Genomic DNA, 16,527 nt, shown 5'->3' with positions numbered 1-16,527 from the left:
CTGTTAGCTGCGGTTATTGTAGCATCCATTTCCTCCAGCGGTCAAAAGGTAGTATAGGTCCCAAGGGCGAAAAGTGAATTGGTACCCACGATGAAGCATAAAACCTGTGAAACACCTGCTGAAGCAACACCAACAGCTCTACTACCAAACCATATCTCCACCTCCACGTGGTGATCACTGGGAGTTCTTTCTTAATGGAAAACTGCAGACGGAGAAGGATCAAGGCGAGTCTGCCGCGCCTAAAGCGGGACAAATTGTTCCAACTGGTCCTCCAGGCTAGGGGTTGGGTAGGGCTGACAACCCTACACGGAAAACAAACCGTTACCGAGCCATAAAAAGAGCCTCGGATTGAATTAACTATACAACGGCGAACGTGGCAACAACAACGGAATAACGATTTGCATATTTTCTCATAGAACGTGCGCTTCCTGTACAGAGATGGAGCTGCCACGAATCTAGCCGATATCCTGTTTCAATATAAGGCTCATGTAACAGCGCTACAAGAGATGCGCTGGACAGGTAGCGGTCTCCTAGGGAAGAGCCACTACACCATATATTCTAGCGGCCATCCAGTAAACCATGTTCCCGAAATAGGTTTCTTAGTCAACCAAAAAATGGAACTTGCTATTATCGGCTTTGAAAACATAAGCGCTTGCGAGGCAAATTTAGAAATATAAGCCTCATTAACGTTCACGCCCCTACAGAGGAGATTGCAGAGTCGGAGAAAGACACCTTCTACGAAGCGGGTGAGTGGACCCTCGAAGCCTGTCCCAAGTATGATATGACAATCAGACTTGGAGATTTCATCAGTCAACTAGGCGATACATTGGCTCCCATAGCTTAAATAAAAATGCAAATGATAACAGATTGCGGATTATTTTTCTTAGTGCTCCGGGCTCGAATTACAACATCACCCAGAATCCCCTCTGACAATCAGGTGAGAGTGAATACTGAAGCCATCCAGAACACAGTCCTCCGTAACACCTATAAGAGGGAAATGGATTATTCTTTTGCTTCTGCCAAAATGTTAAATTCATGTTAACCAACTTAGAGCCCTTATATAATATTATTATTTTTTTTTATTTATTTCATTTTAGTCAATTTAATTTTATATAAAATTTTGTACATCTTTCATAAATAATGGAACACTTCGATGGAGCTTCAATATTTGCGGGGGAACTTCCCGATCAATTTCGTCATCCTTTTAGGCGGGATATCTTTCCTCTCTTGGTCGTTCGGCCATTCTGGATGGTTATTGACCATCGTCATCGCAATCTGTGATTACACCTTTCGGGACGTGACCCAAAATTTAGTCCGCGCGAAAGATAAAGATGAATGAATATTCTCATGCTGGTTATGGAGAGTTAGCATCTTTTGCACAGCAAGAAAATGTTCCCAAAGTTGGACGGCAGCCGAATCACGGAGACCGCCCGTATTGAATTAGGGGACTGACACTCTCGTCCCCTAGAAATATGGCGCACAATAGCACACATTTATGATGCCTTAATCTGAACCGGAATTTCGAAATCCTGTCAGAAATCGGGTCCCGGGTTGTGGGAGCTTTCCTTACGGAAGCTGCACCAGTTCGACGTTAAATAAGCACCTCCTGCCAAAAATCTTTCTAGATTAAAAATGCATGACACTCCAAGATGGAGAGGAGTTCTATCTTGCGTCTTGCAATTGCCAGAATTCTCACTGGGGAAAACGAGCATTCTGGGGGGCCTCAATGCCGTTGTTGGAAAACGTACGCACACAGAAACCAAATATAACTTGTTTTCGATAAGCAACTGCCATAGCCGTAAGGTAAATCTCTTGTTATCTGTTGATGTTTCGGTAGCAATGAATTTTCGAAATTGGCAGGTTGCTCAACCAAACCACACATCTTAGTTGCCGTTTAGCTAAAAAGGAAATTCCTTGAATGCATTAAGTCGATCTTTAAATGTATTCTCAAAAGGTTATTTCCGCTTGCTTTCGATAGTCTTTCGTAATTCTAGGCGGCCCTTCATTTGATCGATTATTAATACGTAATCCTACATTTTTAAGGTTTTGTGTAAAACAAAACCGTATTAAATTATTAACTGTCTGTCTGTCTGTCTGTCTGTTAGTCTGTCTGTCACACGCACTTTTCTCCAAAACGGCTAAACCGAAATCCCACGCATACAGCGAATGACACAAAATTTAGGGGGACTTTAAAGGAGGACTCTACATACACGCAAAGGGGCGAATTAAAAAAAAATGTCGCCGGATATAGTCGTTCAAAAGTGAGAGAGGACTCATTTTCGGAAACTACGCAACTCAAAAATCCGAAAAAAATCAGGATGGTGCGCTTAGATGAAATCTAGACCACAATCGCTATTCCGATATCTGCTTAAATAAACTTACTAATAGTATATTACCAACTTTTAGAAATTTATTGAAAAACCCCCCTTAATTCATCCTAGGACTACCAAATTTCGTCCCAGCATAGAGGACCATATTTCACATACACATGCCATGGAAATCTGGCCATTAACGCCAAAGTTATAGCAGTTCAAACTTAGCAATTTCCCGCGAATTTATTGCTTCTAAAGCCATGCAAATAAGATGCTGACGTCATGATGAACGAGATTAATTGACAATCGCGTGAAAAATTAGAGTCACAATTATGGAGAATCTACTTCTCCGTAGCCCTTTTTTGTATCTATTTGCTAACAATATTAAACTCAGAGTGCCAAGCATATGAGGTTGATTATTATCAATACAAGGCTTCCCATCAAATGATTCATTTAAATCGCTTTTTAAAAACTAGAGGACAATGGAATTTTTAACTATGTGACACGGTGCTGTCGTGCACTCGTCGCTCCTCACATCTACTTCTGTTTCTTCAGCCTTTGTCCCGTTCACAAGCGGGGTTGGCTCGTCGTGATCAATTTAGCCATTTTAATTTACCGAACGCCTGGTCTGGATGTAATCGCGAGGCTTTTAAATCTCCATCCAATCTATCAACCCACCGTTGTGTCGGCCGGCCTTTTGGCCCCTTACCGTTGGCTTCAATATTCAAACCAATATTGGCAAGTGAATTCTCGTTAGCGCGGATTACATGACCATACCATCGAAAACGCCGCACTCGTAATTTTTCCACGATCGGTGCAACCACATATCGATCGCGGATATCCTGATTTCGGATGTGATCAAAACGTGTCACGCCACTAGTCCAAAGCAACATCTTCGTCTCCATTACCGCAAGACGCCGTTCATTGTCTTTTATAGTCGGCCAACATTCAGAACTATAGAAGACGGTAGACGGACGACATCGTGGTAAATTTTAGATTTCAGCCGTTCGTTGATACGTCGATCACAAAGAACACTAATTGTGGAATGCCACTTCATCCAGGTTGCGTTAATGCGTGAAGCAATTTCATTATGCAGTTCTCCATTGGCTGATAGCATTGACCCGGGATATTTAAATTGCTCTGTTCTAAGCAGGTTACTGCTATTGACAGAACTGAGCGCTTTAAATATCTCGAGTCAATGCCATCAGCCAATGTCTACTTATAACTTAATGTATATACAATCACACATGCCTTTTTTCATTCGGACTGGTTTTTAAGTTGTTTTTTTTTTTGTTTTAAACAAAACCTTATTAAAATCGGCTATGTTTATGTAATTTTTTTGCTTTGGAAGGTTGAAAGGTTCAAAACCTATTTTTGGCGCCTGCCATATGGTTTTGTGAGGCGCTAAAACCAGCACCTTCGCATACCCCGCGGCACTGCCATTTCGGTATTATCTCACCGGACAAGATTAGTTACGAACCGCGGCTAATACTGGCACTTATCATCTTTGTTCGAAATATATTTTTCCGAAAAAATATCTGACCACAAGTCGGATACTTGAGCGCTTAGGCTCGGTTGGATGACCGATCTTTAAGACGATGATTAATATGACTTGAAATTATAAATTTATTTTCGCTAACCTGACTTAAATATTAAATCACAATATTCTTAAATTGCTACGCTGGATAAAAAAAACGTTGGGACCTTCAATGTATTTCATAAATGCTGCTGAAATATGTTTGACTATGCAATTCCGCCAATTTATCAACAAATTTGATTGCACTTTTATTCTGGTTCACTTCACGTATAAATGGGAAGGATACGTTCACATTGTGAATAGGTAATGTGCACTTTAATAGATATGGGTGAATGACACCTGATTCGTGAACATGCTGATATGGATTTTGAAGCATAATGTGAGATTTCTATTATGAAAGTTATTGATCATTTATATATGAATTTGGAAAATTACAGAACTCTAACCGAAGTTCCTCTTTCCTTAGCGCATTGTGGATTGCCTTCATTAGTTTTTCTACCGCCCTCCAAAATGTTTCAGGGGCTAGCATGTGGTCCACGGTATTCTCGGGTCACAAATGCGCCCCGGCAATAGTTTCCACCTCCGCCCTGTGTGTGGCGAATCTCGGACAGTTAAAAACAACGTGTTCCACATCCTCCTGAATCATACCACATATTGGGCGATATGGCGAGTTGTCACGCCCAAAACGGTAAAGATATGAACGATACCCTCCGTGTCAACTTAGGAATTGGTTTCCATCGTAACTAATCTCCCCATGACGTCGTTTAATCCACTTTCCAACATCTGGGATAATTCTCTAAGTCCAGCGTCCTTTACTTGTAAGAGAAGCGTCCCATTTCTTCTGCCACTACAGTATTGCTCCACTTCGTGCCAACTATCGACAATAGGTGTAGGATTCGTCGATTGCGTATGTTGGGTTATAGAGGCGTCGATCCTCATTCGCGAAGACATCGATAGGGACAATGCCTGCTATCACGCATGCTGTTTCGCCAGATATTGTACAGTAGGCGCACGATATCCGCAAGTAATCGGTATTGGCTTCATGTTCCAATGCAGAGGCCCAGACATACGCTGCTTAAAGCAGATTCGAGCTAAATACCCCGGGAAATCAGGAGCCATTAATGTTTTAACACTAGATGCTTTTGTTCCTAAACTTTCAATATGTGCTTTGAGATATTTGAGTGCTGGTTACGAGTGTATGGTTCGTTCGCCAATCCTTATCTTCATCGAGGTTTGCTTTTTCCGTTTGGTGATTAGAACTATTATATATCCGTTTTATGCTCTTTGAGCGTGAGACCAGCGTCTTCTAGTCAGGATTTGATTTACCAAATTGTTTCGTTTGTCAAAATCTCGATCTCCTTGATGTCTTGTCCTACGATAATCACTTCGATATAATTTGCGAAACCGATAACGGTCACCCCTTCAATAGGTATGTAGGCCTATAAGACGAAGGGTCGCCCAAAGGCTTATTTAGCTTCGGAACTGGCACTAGCTTCTGTTGCTTCCCCTTTTTCGGGAAAATCCCTTCTTTGAAGCACGCTTTGAATATTTGTGCGAGCCAATTTGGAACTGTCTTGACTGTCACTAGCAGCGCCTTATTCGAGATGCGATTCACTTGGAACTTGTGGCAGAAGGGGGCTAACAATGTCTCGCAGCAAATCAGAGTTCATGATCGGCGTGAGTGTTTATCCTTGGTCGATGCTATGAGTACCTTATACGCACCTTCTCATGGATCGGAGCTCGCTTCCTTGCATAATCTCTTTAAACAGCTTGCGTCATCTTTTCTTCTGCCTTTCCCATCGCCATCGCCTCCTGGAGTAGTATTGCTTCGAACATTGGCTCATCGAGTTTCTTGGATGTCCAACTCGACACTAGAGTTTTCTTAGCATATTTTCCTCTCGTCCTCGTATTCGAACATTGGCTTATCGAGTTTCTTGGATGTCCAACTCGCCACTACAGTTTTCTTAGTATATTTTCCTCTCGTCCTCTTCTATACCTGGAAGATGATAGCTTGGTGGTTGCTGTGCGTATATTCTTTGCTCACTCACCAATCCAGAATCTTTGATAGTGTGTTCCTTACAAATGTAAAGTCTATTACCGATCTCATATCCCGTCTTCGAAAAGTATTGATACCACCGGTATTTGCCTAAATGACATGCTTCAAGTAATATGCCCGCTTTTGTGTATGCCTTAAAAAGTTGACGCGTTCACCAAAGTCCCATAAAGAAGTGTCTACTTTGACCCCCCGGAGTATTTTCCCATACGTCGGCTCCTTCGTTGATTTTATAATCAATGAATCTGGCGCAATTTTTTTGCAGTCTTCCTTTTTTCTCTACTTTGTCCATGTACGTTTTTCCAGGTGCTCAGGTAGACTTCCACATGTCGGTGGCATCGTCCCTATGTCTGTCTGTCTTTTTTGACTGATCATGGATAATCATATGGAATTTAGGGTACGCATGCTGGACTCTTACCGACTAAAACCTGCCATATTGTCTCCACACTCTCCCTGCAGGACCACCGTTCTGATATTGCTTCGCGGGGCTGTTCAGTTCATCACTGTTCACTTTGCATTACCTGATACTGCTTTGGGTGGTGTTAATTGTAGTAGCTTCCTTTCTCGACCTGCACTCTTGCTTTTTTGAGCGTTAGTGGATCCGTTTCACCATTGTAACTACCGCGCCCCTTCTATGTATGTACCTTACCATATCTTCCACCATTGAACGGGTATTTAGCTCAGTTTCCAGGTTTCCTTAAGCTTTAAAATCTTGAACAGATGAAGAAAACCTCAATTACTTGAATAAAGTTAATAATAGCATATTTACATAGTTTGAGAATTTGCTACGAATCTCCCTCAAGTTCATTCTAGATACGTTGCAGTAATATAGCCTCGATCGAATTCAGTATCGGGTATATTAAACGAATATAAACTACGAGCTGTATATGATTGGAATCACCGTGTACCCAAATATTCTCACACACAATATCAACAGAGCCTTTCATACCTGCAGCCCCGAGCTTCCGGTTTGCGACTTGTTTTTAGGTTTTGTGTATCTCTTTCGAATATTTTCAATATGATGGCAAAAAGGCTGATCAGTTTATATAATTAATCAATCATTCTAACAGTTTAAAAAATTTCCGATTTTAAAAATTGGCGTTTTGAGAATGAAGGGGGGTCCTAAGTCCGCATCAACTTAATGCAGGACCGGACCAAAATTGCATTGAAAATATCCCACAGCATTTTACGGGACTCTTTTTAGGGTTGACTTTTTTTAAATTTCTGTCAAGGATATTCGCAGATGGCTCGATTTGGTGTTAATTGGGTAAACCTCAAATGAGATAAAACTTATTTTCGGAAACTATCGAACCGAAGAATCTTTAAAAATGCGTAATAGTACGACTACCTTAAATCTAAACCTTAAAATAGATCCGTTTCCAATATCTATTATAATAAACTTCATAATGCTATGTATATTACTAGAATCTTTTAATCTTCTGCTGACCATAGAATATCCTATAAAAGGCAGGGTACTGTAATCCTCTAGTGTACCGTTACGGTCTTGAATGAAGTATTCTAACATACTTCAAGACCCTGATCCAATTAGATTCTTGCGCCAACGTTTATTATTATTATTATTTTTAAAGTTGTCGCCATCTCAGCAGGTTGGCTTTTACTTAATGCTAGTACTAAGTGCCAAGCATTTAGGTTCCGACGATCCTGCCTACTTATTATTAATTTTCTGAATATTCGCTAAGTAAGGTTTAACTCAGACTGTGAAGCCAACTACTAATGAAAGTGGAATATTATCGATACTTTGCTTTATAGAAAGAAGTAGTTGTGTAAAATGGTCTCAAAAATAGCGCACAACTGCACAAGCGGAACTGCATTCACATAAGAAGATACAAAATCTTTGTTTGGTGGTTGTCACCAGTAATTAGCTGAAATGTAGAGATTAAAGTTGAGCGATTGATAGTAAATGTAGATATGATAGATTTCCATTAATCAGAATTTGAAAATAAAAAGTGATTTGGATTGCCTGCCGGCATCCCTAGTTAAAAAATTCGGACGCTAAATAAGATTATGCAAAAACACTACTTGTAACTACTTACTTATAACATTTATGTTTACTTCTCTTTTTGATAGGCAAATCGAAGTAAATTCAATCGTTCGCTAACTGAAGTACGACCGGACGCATATATTTTTGACGATGGTACCCATTTCGAAGTAGTTCCAGTTCCTGAAGAAAAAGAAGCTGTGAAATCGCCAGAAATGCTTATTGAGCCTCTCCAAACACGGAAAGTTTCAGTACAATCTGAAGACTCGGATATCTATCCATCCCCCGTAACACCGCGCCCACCAACTGTTGAAAGCGTGAAAAAACCACCCTTCTTGAATATAAGACAGGAAACCACAACAAGTACAGAAAGCAAGGATACTCTCACACCACTTGGAAATAATGATGATCGCACATTAATTGGAGCAGATGTTGGATCCGAGGAGAACATAATGGATCTCAATTTTGAGAGTAAGTTGCGATTTTTTAGAATGTTTTAATAAATCGTAATAACAGTTGGGCTGAAAAGCTTGTAGGCTAAAATGTTGTTATGTGTTATGTTATGTATTTATGATTGAAATGTAAAAAATTTGCCATATATTATTTTAAAATAATCATGAAATATCCACCTATGTGGACAATATTCCGCTTTTCTAATATAACGACTTAATAAACTAAATAATAACTGATTTTTACATATGTTAACTTTACAGCTGCAAAACAACGTGCGATTCGCAATCGAACTGTGTCAGCCCTATACCGGAGGAATTCGGAGAGTTGCTCTAACCATGATCTAAATCGGTCCCAACTGAGTTTAAATGCCTTATTCCTGTCACGAAGGCAAGTTAGTCTCACCCAATCCGAACCAGATAGTGGAAACGAACAATTTGGATCAGGTAAGCTGAAAAATTCCCTTCATCACAGCTGCTTCCGCACTTAATCTATTGAGTCAATTACATGCAGTCGCCAATAAATATATCCACTGCTTCCATTTATACTACAAGGAAAGATTCATTTGTGTTGAGCACTATTCGTATTGTAGTAGATGCATTGGATGCTTAAAATTGCAATTTGCCTTCGAGGAGAACTCCTTCGGCTCTTTGCCTTTACGTTACAAGATGACTGCAATTGGCTTTGAGAGATTGTGCCGGAACGGAGCCTGTTGTTGGAAACCTAAACCTTATAACCACCTAGTTTGCATGATTTTAGCAAAACCAGTAATGCCAGTGAAACCATCACGCAATTTGCTTCTTCAATTTCATGCTGAGTACACATCCATTACTGACGAGCTGGAAAGCGTTTGTCAATTGATTGCATCACCAACAACGTCATTAACAGGTTAAAACATAGCATGAAATGAGTTACCTTCTAATGCGTGTCATCGATTATACAATTATTGTCTTTGTTTCGACCTTTCTTTTCTTATAGGTGTCCCAGAACGTCAAAAGAAAACGAATGAAATGTCCAAAGCACAGTTTGCTGCACTACTCGAGAAAAAACATTTGGTTGAATGCGAGGAACATGATTACATGATTTTGCAGGACCTGTTTCAGGAAAGATCAGTGGACACAGATGATTCAACAGAGGTAACTATTGTTATTTGATATATACACAACCATACAGAATACAAATTTAAGAATTTCTATTTTATTTTTACAAGGCCGTCGAAGAAAATCCGGCAAATTGAGTTAAAATATGAAAACTAGTTTCATACAAAGGAACTGGTTATTGTTTGCATCAAATTTGATCCGATTGCAACCAATATGTTACTAATTAACATTGAATCGGCTGACTAAATGTGCGTTCTAACGCCTTTTTATCAAGGCTGGTCATAATTTCGCAAATGGTGGCCTTCAGGGCGTCCTTGGCGTTAAGGGATTCAGCGTGGCCTTTTGCTTCACACATGGTCCTTGATTACAGTCTACGTAAGACATCGGCCACAAATCTGGACATCAATTTCAGAGCAGTTTGGTGTAAAGTCAATCCTGGGTGTTCCTGGGCTTGTGAACGAACGCCGAGTCGTGTAAAATAATTTCTTTCTTCTGCCAGTTCGTTTCTTGTCTCTATTATCGCAAGGTGGGCTCTTTTTAGTGAAGATTTTTCCAGCGCAAGGCTGAAACCATGAGCAGTCATTCATTCGTCTCATCAACATGCTTATTCTGCTTTGGGGTTTCTTAACCCTGCCTTCGATAGCAAGTGCCGCAATATTATTAGCATAACTTCTGGCATGTGGAGTATTACAAGACTATCATAAGAAGTATTCTAGAGGTTTAGAGGTCTAGAGGTCTAGAAGGTTTCCGCAAAGCCCCGATCTTTCGGGTCAATAAATGGATCCTCATCTACTTCGTCGGAGGACTTGGTTCCTTCTGGAGTCTGAATGAGGCATGCACCATGTTACAAGTATTTTGGCGTTAAAGTCATCTTAAATCGATACAAAGAATGTCTGGATTTTATTTTGCACACGAAAAACTAAGTTTCCGATATATTTTGATTTGATTAAACCTTGTTCCACAAAACAAAAAGTCAATGTTCATAGTATTTATCATCTTACCACAGACAGCAACCTCCAAAATTTCAAAACATGTACTTGTTCATTAGTGGGAATGAAATCGAAGATGTTAAAAATTAGAAGAGCTTCAGTTTTTTTTTGACTTAAGTGCCCAGATGTCTGCTGATAAATTTAAGATGGTTGAGTCATTCATTTGATTTCGATTTAAATTTTCTTCATTTTTTGGTGGATATTTGCTGAGCTAAAGTATCAATAAAAAATGGGAGGAGGGTTAGAGTAGCTTGAGTGCATCGTCCAACTCTTTCGTTCGTAGGCGCGCTATTGGCAACAACGTGTCGAAACGTTCTTGTTTCAGGCAGTGATTGACTTCGATTTCCAGAAGCAAGTTACCGAATTACATGACGTACCATTGAAGGCACTTCTTTCGAAACATTTGAACAATCTCTAAAATGAGACGACATTCGTTGCCCTTGGAAATTATAAAGGACAACAGGACACAGCATGAATATCGGAGAAGACAGTAAAAAGAGCTCGCAATTTCTGACTATATTTCTGCATATACAACTGAACCGGTTGTGTCATAGTTCTTGAAAATGCTCGCGTGCTGAGAGCACACTCTAGAATCATTATCATCAATTAGGCTATATTCTACTTTTCTCAAAATGCGATTACAGTGTCTACTGAGCCAAAGTGTAAGGTTTCATCTTCTTACTTTTTAAAACCGCGCTGTTGTTATGTCCGGTACATCAACCGCTCTATTCGTTTACTGTCCTTTCATTGCATCAATGCAGTTTATGTTCTATTGAGGTAGGGACCCCTGCGATTTGGGCAGTAAGTAATTCACTCAAAGTATGGAGTAAAGGATTGTCGAAAAAGCCTAGTAAAATGGATAAAAAATTGTTGGCAGCAACCTAAAAGTATCGGGATTCACCTGCTCGCACGCTCGGAGAGCTTACCCATCAAATTCAATACCGACCACTTTAATTTTACCCTGACAGGATTTTTTTTCTGATAGGAATTATTGTCAGGGAAAAATTAAAATGGATTGATTAGACTACTTGCGATATATTTGGAAGTTTTTTGGTTTGGAATCGCTAGCACTCTGAAATCTGCATACTTTGATTCATTTTTCACCACCTTTTCAACGCTCCTCGCTGGACCATCAAAAGGCCTACCACGAGTGAGTTCTTTCCTGATACGATATATGATAGCGAAATCGTTTCTTTTTTCGGCAATTTCAGCTTGTTTTACTAATGCGGTAGGGGAATTCCTTTTATGAAGCGCATTCACTCCCATTCACAGCGATCAACAGAGCTTTTAGCTCCTTTGGCTCATCGAGTCGCCTCCAGGCTTTTGCAGCCAGGACTTGTTACTTTTTTAGAAAGAGGCCGATAATTTTACCTAAGCTAGAGATAAAAGCACTTTTGATGGCAGCCCAGTGCTCGTCAACATTTCTCCACTGATGAATGACATGCGGATTGCTAAAACAGTCCGCGAGGAGATGAAGTGGCGACACGCAAACTTAGCGAACCATCTGATGACTCTCCTTTTCGAAACCTATGTTGGCACCCCTTTTGTTATTCATATTCAGATGGCAACCACGAATTGATGTATCTAGTATATCATGTACAATTCAAATTTACATGTCTTACCTACAGTGAAAAGTGCGGACTTTCCCTTACCTAACATATTTGACCTCGCTCGATGGTTAAAGCTGTTCACCAAAACCGAATGGGGATAAGAGTTTATCCGGCTTTTTTATATGTTAGTGCTCACAAAATACATAAACGGTGTTCATAGATGGTGTATTTGGCCATGCAACAACTGAAGTAAATGTAAATAATCAAAATAATTGACTATTCTCTTAGAATGTAGATACGTTATCATTAATACGGCCGCAAAGATACTTGGCCCCAGCCGCAAAAAAAGTCGGAACGGCTGACGATGAATGTAAGCTAGCAACGGAACGGAAGAATGCCGCATAACGAGTAATGTTGCATTCTCAAAGAACGCGGGCACGCGCAGAGACTTATCACGAACTCCGTCGAGCGGAGAAGCGACTTCACAGACGGAAAAAGGAAGCCTGGGGGAACCAACAAGTCTGTGAACTACAAAAGTACAGGGAGCAACCGCACCAAGCGCGGAAGTTTTACCAACAAGTCAGCAGGATGAAACCTTATACACTACGATGCTCATCCTGCGTACTTTTAGAATTCGGATTCCCGACGAAATTGATAAGACTGGCTAGGCTGACCCTGACCAATGTGCGAGGCCAGATAAAAGCAGCAGGATCGCTCTTAAGACCATCCGATATCAACAACGGTCTATGACAAAAGGATGCCCTATCATGCGTCCTCTTTAACCTGACCCTCGAGATCCGTGATGCTGAGGTAAATGCGAGGGGTACGATCTTCTTTAAGTCCACCCAACTACTGGGCTGGGCTGCACATCAATGAAAGCAAAACAAAATATATGGTGGCAGCGTCAGCACAAAAACCAACTCACCAACAACATCAAACTTCACAGATCAAACGCGAAGAATAAAGATAGGAGACTGCAACTTTGAGACCGTTGATAATTTCTCCTATCTAGAGTCGAAAATAACAATCGATAACAGCTACGACGATGAAATTCGCGCACGGTTGCAGAAACTATTCTGCTCGACACGTCTCACCATTGTGTTAAAGCTCTTACTGTACAAGACAATGATCTTGCCAGTCCTCATGTATACCTGGGAGACTTGGGTTCTTAGCAAGAAAAATTACGAACTCTTGGTCGCGTTCGAGAGAAGAATCCTCCGAAGAATTTTTGGCCCCCTACATGAGGATGGACGATTCCGTAGTCTACATATCGACGAAATCTATGAGCGATACCACGACCGTCTCATCTGGAAAGTCTATAAGGGCAACATCTATGGCAGAAAAATAGGACGAGGCAGACCCTGCCTAAAATGGAGCGATGGCGTAAATCAGGACGGCAGACAGCTTTTAAGGATATCGAATTGGTGGACCTCGGCGCAAAACCGGGATGTCTGGAGTTCCTTATTAGGGCAGGCGTAGACCGGTTGTTGCGCTGTTGATGACTTATAGTTTCATCACTTTTTCTCGCATACGTAAGGATATATTGATCATTATAGCATTGATAGTTTTATTAAACAGTTGTCTCGATAAATGACCAAGAAGGCTATGCACAGGAGGTGAAACTAATCAAAGAAGTAGGAAAAGAAATGAGTCATCCGATTTGAGGCCGAGTCAAGTCATCTGTTAATATATTGCGTGTCGTATTTGTATAGCACTTCTGTGTGTGCGAATCCATGTAACTAAGCAACCAGCTACAAACAGCCAATACATACTTACACAAATACAATACGTAATTGGTAAAGTGGCTGCAATATTATTCAGATCACCGCCTTCTATGATTGATTTTGGCTCCAAGCTGAAAATTTCTATATCAAATGTGGCCAGGTGTACTAATCTAATCTAATCTACCATACCATTAAATAAAATGCTATTGAGGTTTCAGGTTTAATAGCATTTAAACTTAATTATTGCTAGTTGATTACAAAAAATGATGACTTTGCAAATTAAAAAAAAAAAACGCCAATTCAATTTTCTCCTTCTTCTTCAATCCTAGATTACTGGTTTTGAGTTTAGCCAACGACATCCCCTTCGAAGAGAAACTGCCATTGAACTGTCGCCCTCGAAACCTTCAGGCGGATCCCACAGGAATGAAAGTGGTGGCCAAGATACAGTCCTTAGAACACGTCACCTTTCAACAGATGTTCCACCAATTCGGACGCAGCCCCACAGCTATATGCGGACTACCAGCGAGTTTTTGAATACTTCCCAACCTGACAATACCCTGATATTTCGAAAGTCTAGCGAAAGTTTACAAAAGAATTCAAGCACAGAAACAGACTATTCAGCTCAACCGTACAAAGTAATCAAACAAAGCTCAAACGATACAACAACCTCTATGACAGGGTCATTTAATATCGACAACGCTTCATTAACAAATGATATTTCCATCGACGGAGAAGCAAGCAATACTACCATCATCGATACGAAATCAACTACACCACTTCGAACTGCTTCTTTTGGTGGTCTAGATGTGCGGGCTGCCCAGGCTGCAGACCAGTCTCTTGTTCCCACTAGATCAGCAGTCCTCAAAAAGCAATACAGTGTTGACCAAAGTAAATACTCACCGCAACGAACGGTTTCAGAGTCGGATAAAACAGACATTACTATGAAAAAACCCACACCAGGAGCAAGTTCAGTACTTAAAAGTTCACTAAAACCGCCAACAACCTCAAAATCTGGATTGAATATCTTGAAAGAAAGTAGCTCAAGTACAGAAGAACCGAAGGACGAGCGCACAAACATCCCAACTATCAGTACAAATCTCGTCCAGGATGAAATTGCCAAACTTTCGTCAAACATTAAAAGCAGCACTGAGTCGGAGAAAGATCCGCCTTACAATGAAACAATGTGCTGATGTTTTACTATAACGAATGGCGTTAACTAAATAGGAAATTTTTATCACTATAATAGTTAATTTTACACATAAATTCTGTTTTGTATGAAATCGTATCACACTGTTATATTTTACCTTGTTAGATTCGGAATTTTAAATAGCAAATTGTATATTTTGTATTTATGTAAAAATTATTTTTTAAGGAAATTTTACAAAATCATTGTCCTATATTGTAAAAATGATCTTAGTTGTTAAGTAGTATTGCCAGCATAATATTTGCTAAGTCGATTGTATATTTTAATATTAATTTTGTCATTTATATAAGAATTTTCGAATTCTTGGTGTTAAAGTCGACTAAGAACAAGTCGGGGTCGGAATTTCGTTAGCGAGTATCGCAAAGACAAAATTGCCTAAAATATTAATTTCGCGTGACGCGAACGATACGATTTGCCAAGATCTTTAGAAAATTATGAAAAATTAGGAAAGCCTAGACAGAGATAAGATAAATTCATAAATATCATTGGATTTATATGGGAGATTTGTTGAAAGTAAAATTCTATATTTATTGGAACTCCCTATTAGGCACACAACTTCAATTCTGCAGCCATACGCAGTTTTCGTACTATCAGTAATGTTTAAATTAAGTTGATGAGTCTTGCTGCCTGTTTTCTCGTCTCACGATATTAAAATTCCGCTTTTCAAAATGTCAAAATCATTTAATTTTTAACATATATTTGAAACGGATTTCCTGACTTCCACGAGTTACAAGTCTACTTTTAGTATTAAATCATCCGGAAAGCAACCGCCCAGTATATGAAACAGAATCTGCCAAAGGCGATAAAATGTTATCAGAGACTAGGAATAATTTGCATATCATGTTAAATCGATTCGTTAATTTTATCACGTTGTTTAGTTACCAGATCGATCAGAGTTAATGTTAGGAATAACAACGAAACGGAAAATTTAAATATATTATGACGCTCCTGACAATCAATATTGCCTCTCCTGAACATTTGTTTAAGTTTGCTTGAACTTTTTCGTGGTATATATTTTCATAATAGTAATATTGTAAAAAACTATGAGGGAACTCTTATATTAATCAAGTTTTGGTTTCAGCACCACTACAGGCTTCAGTGTTCTTCACAACATATCCGAAGTAGACGAAAACCTGTCGGATGCGGCAGGTGAAGATGGACTATTTTGTTCTTTTTAAGGTTTTGTGTAAACACAAAACCTTATTAAAATCGGTTTACTGTCTGTATGTATGTCTGTCTGTCTGTCTGTCTGTCACACGTATTTTTCTCGGAGACTGTTACAGCGATTGACACCAAATTTGGTAGAAAGCTGGGAACTGTGAACGCTCACGCATACAGTGAGTTACATCCTGTTACGACGAATTTAAAGGGAGGTTCCCATACATGCCAAAGGGGGGTGTACATTTTTTTTCATCAAATATAGTCATGTGGGGTATCAAATTAAAGGTCTCGGTTAGTCGAAGCCGGTCTCAGTTTTGACATTTGTTAGAAAGGTGGGTAGTGCGGGGAGTTGAAAGTGATCATTCCTTTAAGGGAGCCATTCTCAGAAACTACTAAACCGAAAAAATTTCGCAGCAATATAGGGTATAACATAGAGCATGATCTCATC

At 39.8% G+C, this 16,527-nt stretch overlaps 1 protein-coding gene across 15 annotated transcripts in view; it reads left to right on the top strand.

Annotated features, from left to right (window-relative positions):
• LOC119658934 (transient receptor potential cation channel trpm) overlaps positions 1–16,205 on the top strand; it is a 489,577-nt gene extending 473,372 nt beyond the window's left edge. For all 15 annotated transcript variants that reach the window (XM_038066779.1, XM_038066781.1, XM_038066780.1 and 12 more), the window contains 5 exons: positions 7,991–8,372; positions 8,615–8,797; positions 9,111–9,239; positions 9,330–9,487; positions 14,044–16,205. In XM_038066779.1, coding sequence (XP_037922707.1) covers positions 7,991–8,372; positions 8,615–8,797; positions 9,111–9,239; positions 9,330–9,487; positions 14,044–14,904 — 1,713 coding nt within the window. In that variant the 3' untranslated portion in view covers positions 14,905–16,205. The remainder of the gene's footprint in view (positions 1–7,990; positions 8,373–8,614; positions 8,798–9,110; positions 9,240–9,329; positions 9,488–14,043) is intronic.
• Positions 16,206–16,527: the final 322 nt, after the last annotated feature.

Source organism: Hermetia illucens, chromosome 6 (genome assembly GCF_905115235.1).
Source record: "Hermetia illucens chromosome 6, iHerIll2.2.curated.20191125, whole genome shotgun sequence".
Taxonomy (NCBI): Eukaryota; Metazoa; Arthropoda; class Insecta; order Diptera; family Stratiomyidae; genus Hermetia; species Hermetia illucens.
Note: the sequence above shows the minus strand (reverse complement) of the source record. Positions and strands in the feature narration are given on the sequence as shown.